General features: G+C 35.7%; 1 protein-coding gene across 3 annotated transcripts; it reads right to left on the reverse strand.

The window, feature by feature from the left end:
• Positions 1-1913: 1913 nt before the first annotated feature.
• Positions 1914-19422, reverse strand: LOC107814503 (gamma-tubulin complex component 2-like). Of its 3 annotated transcripts, none has more exons than XM_075251543.1 (22): positions 19132-19422; positions 18981-19057; positions 18510-18555; positions 17547-17681; positions 15720-15851; positions 15147-15230; positions 14960-15058; positions 14451-14542; positions 13849-13921; positions 13622-13774; positions 13381-13500; positions 13201-13254; positions 12614-12697; positions 12434-12508; positions 12218-12349; positions 10148-10273; positions 9941-10048; positions 9589-9651; positions 9369-9443; positions 8869-9071; positions 8670-8792; positions 1914-2179 (listed from the first exon to the last, which is right to left on the reverse strand). In XM_075251543.1, the coding sequence occupies exons 4-22, from the start codon at positions 17562-17564 to the stop codon at positions 2113-2115; spliced, it is 1881 nt and encodes a 626-aa protein (XP_075107644.1). In that variant the 5' UTR covers positions 17565-17681; positions 18510-18555; positions 18981-19057; positions 19132-19422; the 3' UTR covers positions 1914-2112. The 3 variants fall into 3 exon arrangements, with proteins under 3 accessions (XP_075107644.1, XP_075107645.1, XP_075107646.1); XM_075251544.1 differs by having other exon boundaries at positions 17547-17632; positions 19132-19366; XM_075251545.1 differs by lacking the exon at positions 1914-2179 and adding an exon at positions 8310-8563.
• Positions 19423-20629: the final 1207 nt, after the last annotated feature.

Below are 20629 nucleotides of genomic sequence, written 5' to 3' on the forward strand. Positions count from 1 at the left end.
ACCCGATAAATCCAAATTCCTTCCTCCTCTCTCTTCTTCTTCTTCTACACTCTTCTCGTTCTAATAGTGATTCCCTCTTCAATTCTGCAGATTTCAGCCATGCAAGGAGACTCTGTAGTTTATCTTAATTTCAGTTAATTAGATATTTCATTTTTGTATTCGCATTTCAATTAATGAAATAAACAAAAAATTATCCCAAAAAACTCATTCTATGTTGTTGTTTAATTGAGAAATTCAAGTTACAAGTCAGGTCATGATATAATCCTTATGATTTTTAATATATATGTATATATACACAATGTTAGCTTGCTAGTCGGCTTTTCGATCTAAAAAAGGTACATGCGAGGAGATATATAATACAAAAATAAATATTTATGTTAATGATAAAACAAAACTTTAAAATCACCCCAACTTCATATTCGAACCACTTAAAAGTCAAATTATGATAATAAATCGATTGAGGAAGGTAACATATATCTTGTGGAACTAGTCGAGGTGTGTGCAAGTTATTTCGGACATCACAGTTATAAAAAAATCGATTGAGAAAGGTAACATGTACCTCGTAAAAGTAATCGAGATGTACACAAGTTAATTCAGACACCACAATTATAAAAGAATAGACCGATTGAGGGCCTATGTGAAATCCACAAGTGAAGGGGTTGTTGAAGACATTAAGTAGTGAAGGACAATGCACAATCAAAAAATTAAAACCAGAGACGTTTAAATGTTGGAGCATTTAAGGAGTAGTATATATTAGGGTTAGAGTTTTTTATTTCGGATAGCAAAAAAGAAAAAGAAAAAGAAAAAGGACATAGTAGTCAAAGTGATGATGTACTAACGCAATGATGGTATTTTGCCCTTTTTGAAATGTAAATATTGTTGGCAGAGAACAGTCAACAGTGAGGGTGGTGGGTATGTTTTCTCTCACACATCTCATAGTCTCACAATTAGATTTTAATTTGATGAGTTTTAATCAATAATAATTAAATTTATAATTAAATATTTATAAATATTTTGTTGTAGTAACTCAGAAATACAACGTTTACGCAAAAGTTACTGGGTTCCCGAAACGTATATATAATGCTCTAGATCCACCAATGTTGCCATGAATGGGTTGCCTTGAACAATAACAATAACATACATAATGTGTTCTTACAATTGGGTTCTGGGTAGTGAGATATAAGCAGATAATATCCGTAGCTACCTTGTGTGACATAAAAAAGTTATTTTTCATATACTCTCGGCTAAAAAAAATATATTTTCAAAACATGATTGAAGAAAACGTAATGACAGTAAAATAATAAAGATAACTAAACTAAAATAAATAATGGTAATAATAAATCTGCAGAATAAGATAATAACACTTTCTTTTTCATTCGGTGTTATTTAAATTTTTTGATTAAGACTCATTAAAAAGAAAACATTATCTTTTATTAAGATTTTTTTTCATGTTTGAATTCGAGACATTTGATTAAGGAGGGAGGAATCCTATATATTCATATCCTATAACAATTTTGGTGGTAATATTACGTATTTCTTATTTTATAATACAGCCATCAACAATTAAACTTCATTTTTTTAATGCATCCTCTATATTTAGAAACCTAACACGTAAACTCCTATATAATGAAAATTCTACATAATATACTACTATTATATTATGTAGAAAATTGAGTTTTTTCTTTTAAAATGCAAGGATATATCTGCAATTGAATCATGTCACATGAGTATGCAGAATAATTTAATTTACTCAGTTTTTGTCACGACCCAAAATTCGTTAAAGGTCGTGATGGCGTCGGACACCGTTGTCAGGCAAGCCAACACAAAATAGCTAATTAAATTCTTATTTTAATATTTTTGAAATCATAAATTTCCTTCAATTTAACTAGTAAAAGATGAACTTTACAGAATTAAATAATAATGTTTCCACTTTCAATACTGAATATCCGATAATCATCCCAGAACCCGGTGTCACAAGTGCATGAACATTTATTAGGAGATAAAATGAAATAAAATACAGCATTTATCCGGAATACAAATTTGGACAGGAAAGAAAATACAAACACTTTGAAAGAGACTCTGCTGAATGTGGATCGTAACATGGAGTACAGCTCACCTAAATCCCTGCATCAACCACGCTGTTATGCCCACAAGGCCACTGACCATACATGTGCTTGTACTACAAAATGTATAGCAAGTATAGTATGAGTACGAAAACAACGCATACCCAATAAGTATTAAGTCTAATCTCGAAGAAGTAGTGACGAGAGGTCGACTTTGATCTTACTAGTAGTTCAATAATATCAGGTACAGTACAGAGAAAAATAAATGTGAGGCAGAGTAAATAAATGAATTTAATAAACATAAAGATACGTGATACCTTCCCCTCCCCCCCTACAATGAACTCAAGCTTCCCATTTGAAATTTTCTCCTTAATCGGAGCACACATAAGGGTGTAGTGGACCTCATCAAGTAGATTATCATAAATTCAAATTCGGAAAACTCACAGATACACTGGCTGCTTGCCGAATATCACGCACGATTTCATGATGATATGATATAGGAACCGCCGAGGCGTACGGCCCGATCAAACATAAAAGTAAATTGTGCACTGTCGAGGGTCGAACGACACGAACCATGCATCTATTAACCTGCCGAGGCGAACGGCCCGCTCCCATGAGAGTGTGGTAGATAAATCCTGCCGAGGAGAACAGCCAGATCCCATATGAGTGAAATACATAATTCTGCCGAGGCAAACGGCCCGATCCCATAAGAGTAGTAGAAATTTACCCCGCTCGCGGAATATAATTACAACGCGATTACACATAGAATTTCTCAAATAATTATTATTATAATATTCTTTAATTCTTTCCAACATATGAAATCCAAGTGAAAATTTTCAAGTCCTGAAATCCTCAGTTTCAACTCTTTTCAAGGCATTTAATAGCATACTCGATCTAAATTCCTTTCAAGGCAAGTAAATAACAAGGTCAAATAACGGTATTAGCAACTCATAGTGTAAACCTAGAACTACCCGGACATAGGCATAATTAGTAGTTACGTACGGACTCTCGTTACCTCGTGCGTACGTAGCCCCCACAAATAGACAAATAGAAGCATGTATTAATTTAGTTCACCGATGGGATTAATTCCCTCTTACAAGGTTAGAAAGGAGACTTACTTCGCTCCGAAGTTCCATAGCCGGCTCCCAAGACTTTTCAACCATTCAAACCGATGCCCAACGCTCCAAACTAATCAATAAATGTGCAAACCCATAAAAATATACTCTAACACTCACAACAATTCAATTGAAATAATTTTCCAGCTCCGTTCGAAAAGTTGATAAAATCACTATCGCGCCCACGTGCCCGTATTTCGAAAAGTTTCGAAGATAAACTTTACTCATTACCTCACGAACTCAAATATATACTTTATTCTCAATTCCATGCCCAAATTCGTGGTCAAAATATCAAATTTTAGGTTTTCTACAAAAAATCATAATTTCTACTAATTTTCATAATTAAATCCTCATGCAAATCATGTATTTAACTTATAATAAGTGAAAATCACTTACCTTGTGTTGCTTGAAGAAAATCCCTCCTTAAAGCTCTCCAAAATCGCCTCCACCAAGTGAAATATGGAAGAAAAATGGGCCAAGTCCCGTTTATAAAAATCCCCCTCTGTCCAGCGATCTTCGCACCTACGGTCACTTGACCGCTTCTGCGGTTCCGCAGGTGCGGCAAATGATCCGCTTCTGCGGAGATGCCCCCAGTTGCCCGCTCCGCTTCTGCGCCTTCTCTTCCGCAGGTGCAATCTCGCTTCTGCGGCGAGATGACCGCATATGCGGTCTCAGTACTTCCCCACCAAAAATCGCATTTGTGCCCTTCTTGGCCGCTTTTGCGGCTCCGCACCTGCGGCCCAAACCTCGCAGGTGCGGTTACACCAGAAGGCAGCTGCTTCAGCCTTTCTTCCATGTCCAAACTTGATCTGTTTACCATCCGGATTCCACTTGAGGCCCTCAGGACCTCAACCAGTTATACCAACACATCCCAAAATACATTATGAACTTAGTCGAGCCTTCAAATCACATCAAACAACGCTAAAATCATGAATCATACCCCAATTTAGGACTTAAAAATTCTACATTCGATGCCGAAACCTATCAAATCACGTCCGATTGACCTCAAATTTTGCACACAAGTCACATTTGATATTACAGACCTACTTCAATTTCCGGAATCGAAATCTGACCCCGATATCCAAAAAGTCCACCTCCGGTCAAACTTCTCAAAAAACTTCAAATTTCTGACTTTCGCTAAATGACCCCGAAATGACCTACGGACCTCCAAATCCACTTGTGGACACGCTCCCAATACCGGAATTACCATACAAAGCTATTCCCAGACTCGAAATTCCAAACGGACATCGATAACATTGAAATATACTTCAACCCAAATTTATGAAATTCTTTCAAAATGCTAACTTCCACAATAGGCATTGAAATGCTCCCAGGTCATCCAAAACCCGATCCGAACATACGCCTAAGTCTGGAATCATCATACGAACCTGCTGGAACCTTTAAATCCCGATTCCGAGGTCGTTTACTCGAAAATCCAACCTTAATCAATTCTTTCAACTTAAGGCTTCAGAAATGAAAATTTTCTTTCCAAATCAACTCTGAACTTCCGAAATTCCAATTCTGACCATGCGTACAAGTCATGATTCCCGAAGTGAAGTTGCTCATGGCCTCAAACCGCCGAACGACGCGCTAGAGCTCAAAATGACCGGTCAGGTCGTTACAGTTTTAATATTTATTTCAACTCTTTTTTCAATGGTTGAAAAATGTTTAAATCATCAACCTATTTTTAAAAATATTTATTTCAACTTTTCAACCCTCAACTTGTTTATATATTTGTACAGAGAGAATCCTAGATATTTGTACAATGCACACAATGAAGGGAAAATAGTGATATCTTTAAAACCGTTGAGGTGATTCTTTTCTTTTCACGACAACAATTCCATGGGGACATTACTTCTAAAACTAAGGACCGCAACAAAACTAAGAGGGTCATGTCCAAATTAATTGGCCCTACTCTATAGGAGAGCTTAAGATCTTGCCACCACAAAAGGAGTTAAAAAATTTATTAAGGGAATTCAAAATATAAAGAATTAAATGTATAAATAATTTTTTAATTCTTTATGTCAAAAAATTATTTTAGACCTTATATATATCGTGTAACTCAGTGTGAACCCGTTTGTCCCCCTAGCTTCCCCCTGCTTGCCACTCCATATCTTCCAAATGTTTCATTAAAAAGAAATGTCAAAATCCATTGGCAATCAATTCGCAAGTATTCGATGACGCTTTATTGCTTATATCTCAGTTTAGTGGTTTGTTGTGCTAAGGAACCCTGGAAAATATGCCTCTTGATCGATTAAATGTAGACAATAGCCGAAATTCGATTACGTTTTATTGCTTAAATCTCAATTTAGTGGTTTTGTTGTCCTAAGGAACCCTTGAAAATTTGGTGCTCGAGAAAATAGATTGAAGCAGATTAAGTGTTTTTAAATTTTAAGTGAATTAGCTAGTGGTAGGATAAATTTTATAATGGTAGAATTACATATTTATATAGAATGTGAGATAGTTAATCCTATGGGATATCCAAGCCCATAGGATATCCTTATCTATCCCATCCTGGTAACCAAATGACCCCCCAGAGGTTCTAAATTCTAGGAAGAGACATCATGGGTTCTGAATTCAATGTAATATTAAATTTAAACTAAACTATTGGGTTTGATCGAACTCTATCGGCTTGTAGCTCTGTCTCAGATCTCTCTACCCTTAATCAGAGATCTAAAACTTTGTAAATTAAGAAAGATCAGGTAAAATGCACTTCCCTCTCTAATAGGTCTTACGAAGGTGTAAATGTAAATTTGCCGGGGCTCCAATAAAATCCAATCACCAGATGAAAAACCAAAAGGAAAGAAAAAAAAAGTAACTCTATTGTGTCCAAAAGAATACAAAAAATCCCATACAAACATAGACTAAAAAACAAAGGGAAGTAGGGAGATGAAGAAGTGAAAGGGACAGTTTTAAAAGTAGGGGGATATCCCGACACAATACACGAAGGATTGGTAGAAAAGCATTTAATTTCGGGTTGTCCCTGTGATAATACTTCTGCCATCACTGTTCTCTCTATTGTTCATGCAAAATATTCAAAAGATATGCTTTTTTGGTTTCAGCAATTACTGTGTAGTACTACTACTTATTCCCCCTCCACACCCCACATTCAACCCCCCTCACTTTTCTGAACTCGCATTTATTGGACAATGCCAACACCCCACCCCCAACCCATATGGTACGTATAACTAGTGATGATCATGTGTAATTTATTTAAAGGGTGTTAGTTTATTGTCATAATTCGGCTTTTAAATCACCCTTTATTTCTTGGATGACACCACTTGATCCTAAATTATTATTTGAACATAAATTTTGTTGAAATTTGAAAAATAGAGTTTTGGAAGATAAGATGAAAAATAGTTTTTGAAAATTAAAATTGTGTTTGGACATATATTTTATTCTAACAAACAGTTGAAGTTTTGTGAGTTTTAAACTTTAAAAACTTATATAAAAATTAGTTTAAACCACTTTTTGAAACTTGAAATTCATCTCCAAAAACTGGTCACTTTTATAACTAAACAATATTTCCAAAATATTTTTGAAAAAAAAGTGCAAATAACTTATGGTTAAATGGGAGCTAAGTGACTTTTGGGGTAATACACCCCCCCCCCCCCAAACCCCCAACCCCCCCACAAAAAAAAAGAAAAAAAAACCCGTGTTCTTGTTCCCTCCATGTAGTCAGAGACTCAGAATTGACTAATCCTATTCCTCTCTTTCTAATATTTCTCTTTTCCTTTCAGTCTGAAATGCAGACACAAACAATTAAGAAATCCTTCTATCCCACTCTTGACTATTCCATTCCCCATAGCTTTATTCTGTTCCTTCTTGGAGTTTGGCACTTACACTTTCCTATCATCAGATGGAAAACTCACCTAAAAGGGCTCTTTTTCTCTGGCTGTACATGTGTGGAGAAAGGGATTAAGAAAACAACTTATCAATCAGGTTTCAGAAGAAACACCTTATCCATATTTACTCTACTCTATCTCTCTTATTAATTATTCATACTAGCTACATATCCTCTCTTTTTTGAAAAATTTGCAGGGAAACTCGCTACCGTTATCTTTCATGTGCGCACTGGATAACCTGTTCATTATGTAATAGCTCGTAAATCACAAAAGATATAAATCGCACTAGACAAGTCCGATAAAACAAATTTTAACCGAAGAGACTACTAGTGACGGATATCGATCACATGTCTCCCATGTGAAAACCACTCCCCCAACCCTTTTTGTCCCCTTCTTTTTCTCTGATTCTATAACATTTTTTATTGAAAATGAAAATCATGCATGGCACAGCCTTGAAATAAAAGTTAGAACCCTTTAGAACTAATCATGAGTACGACACTACAGGTGTGGTGACTACTCATATTACAGACAACCTGTTGTTTACTGACTGGACCTTTTTGTCTTCTTTACCTATGGGTCAACATTAACCCTTTTTAACTGTTTTGACATTGGCAATTTTCAACTTTTCTGTTTGGATTTTCTTTTCTTTCTAAAGCACAATTTATTTTTTTATTTTTTGGGTTTAATCATCTCGTATCTGGGTAATATTGGGCATTGGCCGGACAAATTTAGATTCATACTGCACAGGGCCATTTTAGAACAATTTAGTTAACCATATGTTATTTTTCCTTTTAGGTTTTCCCCATACATATGAAAATTATACTTAATAGCCTAAATCATCATAATATCTGTCTAAACTACTCTTTATCTTTCTTCATAACACTCACTAATTAAAAATTATTAAATTTGAAAAAAGGAAATAAAAATTAATTTGGAAACAAAAAGTCAATTTTTGTAAAACTTCAAATATGACGACACAAATTCAGTACGTCCTTAATATTTATTAGAAATAATGCCAGATGGACATTTTTTAAAGGGAAATTACCAATTATGTCAGCTCATAAGTACTTAAAAAAATTAGCCAATTTATAAAATATTACCAATATTAGCCAATTAGCTATCTGTAGTAAAATAAAATGTCAAATTTTTACTTTCTTTTGAGTGGGTATTGTTAGAATAGATTGGATACATCTTAAGGAGTTTAAATGTCAATTTGGGATGATTTGGTAGAGTTTTGAGGTGGTTTGAATTGAAAATTCGAAGTAGAAGATGAACATGAAAAATAAGAGGTATACTAATTAGAAGCTCTATATAAAATAAAAATGAAAAGGTTACGGTGTTGTACAATCTTTTGGTTGTGCAACCACATATACTTGTACGTGTATTTGGGAGAAAGCTCTCAAAAGAGCTTCACAGTGGTGTTGATGAGAGAAAAGAGTAGCAAAGAGATTAAGAAAAAAGGGAAATAGGCCTCACAAGCTTGATTTTGATTTCAGAATGCTCACTCTGCAAGCTCAACCGAGGTTAAAAAGAGAACGATCTGGAAAGAAATCGACCCGGAGCTTAACAAACATAGATAAAAAGAAAGATTACTAAAACTGCAATTTTAAAACTAAGTTTGTTGCCGACAAATACAAACAGCTTACTGGTCTTTTCCCACACCAAGGATCCACTGTGTAAGATGAGTCAAGTACGGTTCTGCCCGAGAGCCACTGCTTAATATCGGGCCCAGGCTATGAAGCTCAGAGGAAAATTCCCTCTCAAATTTCCTGCAAATGATTAGTAAACTATGAGACACAGAAACAGAGAGATCAAAACCAAAAGTATCAAGTCATCGTAACATACAGAACGGATTCAAATACTGTGACGTTTTCAGGAGCTAGTCTCAGCATCTGAGATGGGGTCCTTAGTTTCAGGTTCTTATATTTTTCTATACTGGAAGAATCATCGGACAACATGTTAGTATCAGCAGTATCCAACGAGGAGGTAATCAACCGTTGGGTTGCAGCTGCATATTGCAGACATATCAATTTCAACCACTCCACCTTCTGTATTTAGAGAAACATTAATGAGAAAATCAGGAAAGGAAAAATAGGTAGAACAACAAAATACCAAATTCGACCCAAAAAGAAAAGGAACTTCAGCAAACAAATAAATAACAACAAATATATTATCAGAGTCGAAACCTAAAACGTATTGTCTATTGAAATGTGTCCACTAACAGGTTCTTCTTGAACATTGTAGAAAGGCTAGTTGTCATCAATCTCAACACTTTGAAAGACTTTCTAATTAGGAACAAAGTAACTAAAGGCCACCAATAACCGGAATTAAAAATCATAACTAACCTTGAGAAGGGCTGGTGAAAGTAGCAAACATTCTCTCAAACACTTATCAAGAAAAAAGTCATGGTATTGAATAACCTGCCCCAAAGATGAATCAAAGAACTAATGAGATAATACACTAAAGTATAAACAAAAAGGAGCATACCAGCAGGACTCTGTTCTATAAATGGGTTTACACAAGGTTCCTTTGTACAAGAGCAAGAATTTGGCATAATCCTTTTACCTCGTCAATGCTTTTTGCTGTTTGAAGTCTACTGAGCATTACATGCCAGTTAGGTTCAAGAACCTGAAGATACAACAAAATATTGCTCATGTCCACTATAGCAATGATAAATGAAAACGAATAGGAACGGAGAAAAAGGATACATTAGTAGCACTGTGGTGACGGTGACGAAAAGAACAATGAGAAAAACTGGGAAACCACCAAAGTATACAACATCAAATTAAAATAACAAATAATAACAAAAACAACTGGAAATTCAAAGCATTCAAGAAGAGATTGATGTACCCAAGGCAGGTAGACACAACAAAGATAATACGAAAACTGCAGTTTCCTGCGAAGGGGTGAAACTTGCCTCAAATGTCAAGTAGTGTAAGAGGCTATTGATGAACTTTAGCATATTACGACACAACAAAGATGATACAGAAACTGTAGTCCCTTGCATGTCAAGTTTCCGGAGACCCTATAAAAAACAAAATAAGCAAATGAGTAAATCTATCAGAAGTGAAAGGAAAAGAGAAGCTATTTGACTACTATCAAAAAAGAAATTGAAATCTCATACCTGATGTACTTGCCATGCCCCGGAGAGGTTCCTATCAACATGCTTACAGTGAAACAAAAATCTGAAAATCAACTGGTATTTCGTCAAGGCTTTCCGAGATATTACAAGAGATAACGGCCATTGAACCTGAAACACATTAAAATGGAACCAGGATCAGGAGATGCTAATACAATTATCCAGCAGAAATGATACCATGACCTTTTAAAAGAGCTTTTTATTTTTTATTACGGACCTTTTGGAATATAATTACTCATGCTACAGCTAAAATTGTCATTCTTGCCAAAAGCCCAAAACAGATAAAGAAGATAACAGAAGAAGATGCACTCCATCGGCATAAGCTAAATATGCTTGTTGCTAGGTGGCACTGACTGAAGTGATGAACACATTAACATCATTGGACACAACTACAAAGACAACCTAAGACTGATAAATTAGACAAATATACCAGGTATAGGACAATGTGAACTCATGTAAAGGAGGGAGAATTGAGTATTTTATTCCCATTCCACTTTCTTAACTTAGCTAAAAGTATAAATGAAATTTCCAGCTAATTACTTTTTGGAGATTGGCCAGCTATTGAACTACAAAATTGTCGCAGACTATTTCTCGTACATCTAAATACAAGTATTGAAAATACCCAAACTGCAGTTCAGTAGGAAAATTTTTAAGGCAAAGAACAAATGCAATTAAAGTAAAAAAAAAAAAAAATAAGAAAAGCAGACCATATGAAAACAACATGCTTAAGCCTTAAGGTTGGAAATTGCCAATGGGACTTTGGAGTAGGATCTTTTAGGGGAGATACAAAATGTTAGCCTTCAAGCAAACATGTTCAAGGAGATGATGTAGGCTGGTAAAAAAACAGAAATATGATGCAAAACAGAGAAGAGATAAAAGAGTAAGCATAAAGGAAGCAAGAAAGCATAAGATCAAGAGATGGTGGAGGCAATGCTAGTGCCTCCCACCAGAAGCCGACAGACCACTGTTGGTTGTGGGATTATGGTGATTGTTCATGAAGAGTTACCCGATAAAGCCACAGTAGCATGAAATCAGTGCAGATATTGCTGCCCTCCGTGACTTTGTCCAGCTGAATGCTAATAAATAAATTACAGCTGGTCGGAGCCCGTTCTTTGTTAAAACAAACTTTTAGCTAAGACTTCCTTTCAATCCAGTGTTAAAGCAGCATCTCTCTCTCCCTTACGGGAATATAAAAGGATGATCATAGATGCATTTCTCTCTAGCTATCCGGATCAAAGTGATGAGCATCTGCGGAATATTAGTTTTGTCTATCTAGATAGTTAGGACAAAGGAGGTATTAATATGTTGTCAAAGACACCAAAACTAATAAACATGTATGTTATCTCTTGGATCAGGATAATAATATCCCCTCTCAAGCCAATTGATCCCTCTGATCTTGTAACTGGGGAAGTAGCTAGCGGTGACTTGGTGGACAGGTTCCTAAGAAGGGAGGTCTTTTCCTTAATTCCTTTTGGAACCTTCAGATTTCAGTTGCTTCATTTCTTCGTCTTCACAATTTGACGTCCACCCTTACTTTCTTGCTACGTATTTTTATTTCATATGTCCCAACGCTTTTTACACTTGTAATTCCTAGTTGTCTTTTTCTTCTTTCCTCATGCCATGCTCTTAAACCCTACCTATTTTCTTCATCTTCGCATTTTTAGTTTGTTTTCATTTTACATGACTATGTTTCTCTTGCGCACTCATTGACTGCCCAAAGAAGGAAGTGGAAGGGGACAACAACCAAGCTCTGGATATGTTTTACATTTCAAACCTAAAATTGGGCCCTTTAAACAACAATCCAGTACCTAAAATTGCGCACTCTGGATATGTTTTACATTTCAAACCTAAAATTGGGCCCTTTAAACAACAATCCAGTACCATGAGTAACTACAATCTGGATCTATGATCGATATAAAAGACATAGAGACTGCTTTCTAAAAGCAATGTCTGCGCTTTCTTACCATTTCTTTTTTCTTTCTTCCTTTTTGTTGGGTGGGTGCAATGGTGGATATTTCTTCAAAAATGTTGAAAGAGAGACATTAGAATACAAACCTTGTAATTCAAAGAAAAAGTTTCCAAGCCAGTAATGCTTAGTGGTTCCTCTAAATCATTGCTATCTGGAGCAGACTGGCTGATTTCAAAATCTTTCAGTGTATTCAACCTTTTCAATAAAGTAGTCCGCTCCTGGGAGAATACCATATTTGACATAAATCCTGCAGATTATTCCCATATTTGAAGGCTAAACAAGCTAAGGTAATAACAACTCACCACACAACACAATAAGTCCTCGTGGCAAGGATCCACGACAGCTGCAGTAGATCTCAAAGCAAGGTCTAGAAGAGACTACTCAGAAGAAAGAAAAGAAGAACATCATGTTACTGGGGAGCTTCAAGTGTTTTCTCCATGTTACAGATAGCAGAAAACCAAAGAAACAACTATGTAAAAAACCTGTAGCTTCTCCACAGAGATCTCATCAGGCTTCTTCATGAGCTCCTCTTTAGCTGTATCCATGAAGTGAACTAGGAAATCACCCTGCATGACCCATTGAAGTGAGTACGAAGACAAAGTTCTTAGTAGCCAGAATGCATCTAACCTAAAAGATATAAAAACTGGCTACAGAATCAGGTAACAATATTTTAATTCCATCTGCAGAGAGCACGCATAAAGAAAATAAAGAATGAAACCAAAGAATAATCTCGAAACCAGGCCTAGAGAGCGGAGAACCTAAGCATCCAATAGCTTTGAATTTGTGTATTTAATTCACTGATATGCTTGTTTGGTCAACATAGGGTTAAAAATGTTTCATATTTGCCCTCTTCCTTCAACTCTTTTTGATGTCAGCTACTAGCCCAAGAAATATCTTCTTTACGGAATGAAATACAAAGGGGATGAGGAGTTAATAAACAAAGTTAATGCAGCATTTCCCTGCTGCATGTAGCGTTTGAACTCCATACCAGGTACTTCCCCCAATCCAGCCCCAACTCCCGAAACTATCATAAGCTTAAATGTATAATCTTTTAATTGTTAGCTGATACCTGATCAAGAAGAAGATAGTGCTTGATTGAATGCAATTTTCCCATTAGATCATACTACCAACAGAAAAGAAAGGTTTTATCAGTAAGGAGTTTCATATAAAATAAAAGCACTTGCATTCACGAATTAAGATACATAGAAAAAAACACTGTCAAGGAATGACTTTCTTGCTTCAAGCACACCTTGTTTTTAACAAGATTTAATAGCTCGCCACTGGCAAAATCATAAGCAGACTTGATGCACTCCAAATAGAGATGATTTGAGCCAACACTTGTCAATTTTGACTTTTCTGCCACAGGGATCTAACAAACTCATTTTGGTCAAGAGCTCCTGCTAATATTACTAATTGATTTGTAGAGCAAAGAAATATGGAATAACTTTATTGGGTGAAACATGTAACGAGCAATAAAATCTTGTCAAAACCTGAATACTATGTCCACACTCTCTCATGACATTTAAATATTTTCCAGTGATCAAAATTGTTTCAGCTGCATTTGCAAGGAAACTAGGAAGGTCATCCTTCAGGCTGTAACGTTGTTGCCAGAACTTGGCGTCATAATCCTGAGTAAGACTCTCCTGTGGGAAATACAGAGATATCAACGAGATATCAGCAACTAAGTAAAAAAGTGGAGTTACTTACAAAGATGTACCTTCTGAAGAGACTTGTTCTCAGTAATAAAGAATTCACCATAAGGATCATCAATCACTCCTTCATACAGCCACCTAAATTGAGCAACAATATCAATTCACCTTAAAAGGGGGGAAGTTGAGCATACAAGTGTGGAACGTGAGAGAAGTGATGAAAACCCTAATACCTACAAAAGGCACTACGATGAAAACCTAATACTACTCTACAAGGAACAAGAAAACCAGTACTTTCCTTGCTTCTTATCATGGGACAAATATAAAGATACAAACTTGTGCATTTCCACTTAACTGAAAGTCATTATTCAAGGAAACATATGTTACTACTTATTAAAATGTCTAGTAGCTCTATCAGGTGATATCCAAAGTAGACATTATCAGAGGACCCACCAAGATTAAATAGCAGAAATAGAAAGCAATGAGATTTTAACTATAGCAATTTATGTCTCACCAACTTCATTTTATACTTCATAAAAAAGTAATAACAAATTGATGATTATCAGATTACATAACCAGAAATTTGATTAGGCAACTATGCCCAGGTAGTAGTGGGTCAACCAGACCTTAAACAAACTTGAAAAATCATTGAGGCATCTACAGTAAATACCTCTCTAATATCCCAAGATATGCAGTGCTTGCTGATTGTGACATCTTTTCCAGCAAAGATCTCACTACATGATCACCAGCCATTGCTTTTGCCTAAAACGGAATAATTAGTCTGGAAATAAATGTAGATCCTCCTAAAATATAACATATGTAGTTTGTATTCGACACATCTCAAAATAGTGTCTATCATGGAATGGTTGAAACTTTTTTCTGCGTTCCGTTTGTCTTGCCAATACAAGTCATGAATAACTGGGAAAAAGAAGGTCAAAGAAAAACCACTTTTTTTGGATTATGTATACTTCCCAATATCCAAATAACTTGAATTCTGAATGAAATCCTCAGTCTTTTTTTCAATTGAAATTAAACAATATGCATTTTTTCATAAAAAGAGAAGATTTTCCTAACGAGAAAGACTAACTAACGAACTACTAAAGAATTCCATAAATCTAGGGGAACTCAGACAATAGATCCCCTAAAGCTATGACATTAATTAGACGCCATAGTCCATACCTGGCTTTGCAAGAGGTTAAGGACTGCAGAACCAACACAGTTATTGGCTGCAGCCTTTTTCACCACCACTGACAGAGCTTGCATTGAACCCATCATTGGCTGCAAGAAATAGCTTAACTAAGCAACAAAAACGACGAGTCAAAGTAAATGATTGCTTAGGCAATTAGACTAAATTAAACAGTGTTACCTGACAGTAAAACCATAATCCTTGTATAGAAAGTCTTCCTAAGCGAAATTGATGTTCAAGCTGTGCCACCATTGCTTGGTAATCCTGGAAAAGATATTCCACGCTCCGATTATCTCTCCTTTATTGGTTTTCCTTAAAGTACTTCTTTCTCTAACATTTTCCTTTGTTTTCAGCCTAATAAAGCAACCAAATATTGGCACTTCTACATTGCACATGTATGCCCAGCATAGGAAAATTTACAGAAACAACTCATGCCACCAGGAATCTACGATGCAATAGGCCAATTAAATTATAAAAACTAGCAATAATCAGCCTAACCAAATCAAAGGTTGTGGACAGGTGTCTCAGCTTCCTAGGAGATAATCTTCATATAGTTGAATTTATCTATCACAAAAGGAGTAAACAAATGATGAAGACGACACCGTCTTCCCAGAAGTGATTTTCTCAAATATATAATTTAATATATCCTCAAAAGGAGCTTATACATAAGATGAATAATATACCAGATTAACAGATGGAGAAAAGTATAATACCCCATGCAACACCAGAAAGATCCATAAATAAGAAACTTACAAGGAGGAGTGCCCTTAGAGCAGCAGCAAAGGCATGATTGACTAGGCCCGTCTTGAACTGTGACCTTGCCTCGACAAACTGGTTAATCAAGATATAACTTTCGCATAGCGGGAACAGTCTTTTTGCAAATTCCTGCAGTAATAGTCAAAATTATTTCAACACATTATAAACTATATAAGACTTGGAAATTGCCTTCACGTGTTCTCAGCTTTCAGCCTCAAAGTAATTCGTTACTTTATTAAAATATACACTTATTTACTTCCTTTTTCTCCTTAGACTTTCAAAGTGTTGCGCTGTGATTTGTCAGCTAACCACGGACATAACATTTTTACTTTTTTGCTTACTAAATAACCACCACTTAAACCTACAGCTTTGAATAAGGGAAAAGGACCAGAAAGCAAGAGAGAATCATCTTTCTTGCACTAATCCGTATTTTTTGTTAGGCAAAAACTTGCTGCGGAGACGGCTTGACAGTTCCCTGCACCAAAAATTGCCGACGTCCTTGAAAATTTTGGGATTTTCTAGGAAGAACAAACAAAATGAAGAATGTAGTATTAACTATTTCAAGCATTGAAATTTTGTCTATTTAGAGAACTACTGAAAGCTAACATTCTGTTTTTGCGTTATTTAGCTTCATTTCTCTTTTAAATTCTCCGATACTTTCTTGTGGTTCAGTTAGACGCTTAGTGCCTGCTTACTACCGAGCACTTTAACATGGACGGAGTAAGAGCTTACATTCTTTCACTTCTCATTAACACAAGCAACTACTGGATGAAATATGTTGGACTTCTTTTATGAAGAACATAAGCTGCACTTACACACGTGCGAATAATTCAATCAAAAGATAATAGCTGAAGTTTGACAATGTAACATAATAACAACAACAACAACAACAACAACAACAACAACAACAACAACAACAACAACAACAACAACAACAACAACAACAACAACAACAACAACAACAACAACCCAGTATAATCCCACTAGTGGAGTCTGGGGAGGGTAGTGTGTACGCAGACCTTACCCTTACCCTGGGGTAGAGAGGCTGTTTCCGATAGACCCTCGGCATCCTTCCCTCCAAGAACTCCCCACCTTGCTCTTGGGGTGACTCGAACTCACAACCTCTTGGTTGGAAGTGGAGGTTGCTTACCACTAGAGCAACCCCTCTTGTCAAGTTTGACAATGTAACATACTTGGTCTAATTAACTTTAAGACATTTTAGGAATTAAATGTCTCATTTAATCCCAACTCCTCTCCTTTTTTTTGTAGGTATCTACCCAACTTCTGTGTTTCTACTTTATGTTCTTTACTTTTATGCGTTTTATAGAATACATGCGAGCAACATCATTTCGTAACTTAATCTAAATGCTAAACTTGTCAGCCTACTCCAAAAATATTGGCTCGCTGCAGAATAATGCCATGCAATATCCAATCTTCAGCACCGCCCATTCCCACTAAAGCCACATCTTCGAAACATTAATTAACCTATTTCTGCTATTATGTTCTAATAAAATTATGCTCAAGGCCACTTCATCAAGTTCTTTATTTCGTCCATGGAAATTGACATGGAAATTGACATCTGATATTGACAGAAGGTTAAGAGTCTCCAAATCTTCATTCTTCACATTCTCCTGAAGTATCCTATTCTGTTAAACTTTCGCAAGGATTCTCCAATAGATCTGGTCCACACCCCCAAAACTAAACTAGATATAACGCAACAATCTAGATCATGATTTCATACCAATCAACTACGAGAGTTCTTTTGCCTATGAACAGATTCAAGATGGAAACAAAGAACTTGAATGAAAAAACAAAATTATGTACCTGAAGAGCTAAATCCATAGATGCATCAACCTGGAAAGTTATGGCATCCTCCTTCCCTCGGACTTTCTTAATAGAAATATAGCGTCCTTCAATTCCAACCAAGGTGGATAGAAGATCATCAATAACAATTAATTCCTACATATTTCGACAAGATTTTAATAAATGACTGACCCTGACCGAGCTAGAAACCAAGATCGTCAAGTCCATATATGACATAACATATAAACAAGAAAAAACTTGTAGATGAGCCACAACATCATAGTTTTTGTTCCCCCTAACCTTTAAAAATTATAACTTAAATAAAACAATGCAAAAGTTCATCGGGAACTAAATTCCAAACAAATTGGTTGTAAACAAAAAGAGAAGGATGTGAACCACTTATTGGCATGTACAAGAGAAGTACATGACACATTAAGCATGTTGATTGCTGACTATTACAGTCTTGTTAAAACTTATTATCCAAGCTTATATGTTACTTCTTGCCGATCTGATCAGCTTACCTTTGTGTTTTAACTACATCTATGACAAAGAAGTCTAGGTTGATTGGGTATTTGGTTTGATTTTTGAGTTCGTGTCATATATAAATAGTTATATAAAGTATGAGAACGCTTTGCTATTACACGGTATATCTTATTTACAAAACATTACTAGGTATTCATAGAGATTTAAATTTTATTAGTTTTAGTTCAATAGCTTAGTTAATCGAAATATGTACTTATATATTTTGTAATACACATTTATTGGTCGTATCCCAACACTTGTATCCGCACTCGGACCCATACCCCAAAAATCCTAAAATTTATGCAATGAAGAATCCAACCTCTAGACGCGCACCCAGGTACCCCCTAGTCTGAGCAACATAGTCAATAAGTGCAATAACCAATGGTACTAACAAGTAATAACAATAATAACAACTCCAATAAGAATGACGATGAACCTCCAATTGCATCAAAAGAGCAATACCTGAATGGTAGCATGGTAGGTACCTATCACATTATCCGTCCCAGAACTGAACAAAAATTTCCAAACAGAAACAGAAAGTAAGTAGGAGACCTACCAAATAGGAGTCACCAGTTTGGTTTTAAAATAGCAAATCAAAAACACCATGCTAAAACACATTCACAAAAATACTTACAACAACAACAACCCAGTATAATCCCACTAGTGGGGTCTGCGTACACCCACTAGTGGGGTCTGAGAGGGTAGTGTGTACGCAGACCTTACCCCTACCCTAGAGGTAGAGAGGTTGTTTCCGGTAGACCCTCGGCATCCCTCCCTCCAAGAACTCCCCATCTTGCTCTTGGGGTGACTCGAACTCACAACCTCTTGGTTGGAAGCGGAGGGTGCTCAACACTAGAGCAACCCACTCTTGTCGACATTCACAAAAATACTTAAATTATATGAAATCATAAAGCCAAGAAAATTTAAGGATACCTTGAGTCCGTAGAAAAACCCTTGGATTCAGCCGTTCCAGGTGTAGCCTTTATTTCCTGTACACATTTTCAGAAAAACTGCAATAAAAAGTGAAGAATTTAGTAAATTTAATTGACATGTAACTGAGAAGATGTGTAAAATGGGTGAGTACCTGATAAAATTGGCCAGTGAGAAAAGGACGATCTACATTCCAACCAGGAGTAGATACTGAATCCATGTTCTAATCTTCTCAAATCGTCAAATTGCCGCAGCAGTTAAAACCACAATGCCACAGCATTTCACCTGTTAACTCGCAAAAGGACCGATTTTCAATAGTTGTTTCTCAAATTTGATGGTTAGATTTAGCTGCAGATGAAAATTTTGGGTAAGCAAAGCAGGCGCGCAATGGGTTTCTAATGGAGGTTTACGCACGAAATAAATTCAAAAAAAAAAAACTAAGTTGGGCCAAGAGGGGAATTTACGCTTTAAATAGCTTTTTTTTCTCAAGTCTTTTTACTTTCTTCTACTTAGGTCGAGATGCTTTTTAAATTGATACTCCTTTAATCCTTTTTTTTTATTTTTGCGAAAATTAATAATAAAGTATAATTGGTATACAAGAATTACTCATCTAGCGTTTTGACATAATTTTGGTTGAAATTTAAAATAAAAGAGTTTTGAAGTTGTATTGAAAAATAATTTTAAAATTTAAAAGTGGTATTTGGACATCATTTTACATGAAAAAATATTGAATTTTTGTGAATGAAAGAAAATTTCATCCAAAAATTAGTTCAAACTAGTTTTCTGGAACTTGAAATTTTTTCTTCAAAATTGTTTTTCAAAAACTAGTCAAATTACATGAACAAACAATATTTTTAAATAATTTTTGAAAAAAAAGTGGCCAAATCATGTCATGATTGAAGCTACTTTCAAGGATATTTTTGTCATTAACTAGTCCAATCATTGTATTCTTAATTCCCATTGTCACACCTCCTTTTTTCGAAGAAATAGGGAGTTTTTCCAATTAAAGTACCATTATTCGAAATGAGATTAATTATTTAATTCAGAGTCGCCACTTGGAATAATTCATGGTGTCCCAAATCACCAGTTTATTTTAAAATTTCAAATCGAGAAAATTGACTCTATTTTTGGTCCGCGAACACAGAAGATCGGGTAAGGAATTCTGTTAACCCGGGGAGAAGGTGTGAGACACTCCCAAGTTCTGTGGTTTTAGCACGGTCGCTCAACTATTAATAATTGGCCTAAATATCTGATTTATTACATGCTTAAAAACATATTGTGCATTTTTAATTTTCAACTGCTTTTAATTATTTATTTAACCGATTTTAGTTGTTTCTGGAATTTATTTGAACAAGTCGCGATGTCGCGCACTTAATGTTTTTGTACACATTGCGAATCGCGTCACATGAAATGCACCCGCGACTTACAACATATTTATTTTATTATTACTTGAAGTTAGGGTCGAGTCACGTGAAACGCGCACTCGAATTGAGGTTTACGTATCATGACTCTGCCACAGGAACCGTACCCATTGTCACGATGTTTATTAATCACACCTAAAGCAAGCTACGAATGTTTATAAGTTATTTTCTTAAACTACTTTGAGATTTGTTGTGAGGCAGTGTTGTGAAGAGCGTGAAGCGAGGAAAAGC

The sequence above is a fragment of the Nicotiana tabacum genome, chromosome 4 (assembly GCF_000715075.1).
Source record: "Nicotiana tabacum cultivar K326 chromosome 4, ASM71507v2, whole genome shotgun sequence".
Classification (NCBI taxonomy): Eukaryota; Viridiplantae; Streptophyta; class Magnoliopsida; order Solanales; family Solanaceae; genus Nicotiana; species Nicotiana tabacum.

Coding starts and splice junctions, on each gene's coding strand:
- LOC107814503 (XM_075251543.1), bottom strand. Junction 13,922..14,450: donor TATCTTGGGATATTAGAGAG/GTATTTACTGTA, acceptor TGCTCAATTTAG/GTGGCTGTATGAAGGAGTGA. Junction 13,255..13,380: donor TAAATCTTGTTAAAAACAAG/GTGTGCTTGAAG, acceptor TTCTGTTGGTAG/TATGATCTAATGGGAAAATT.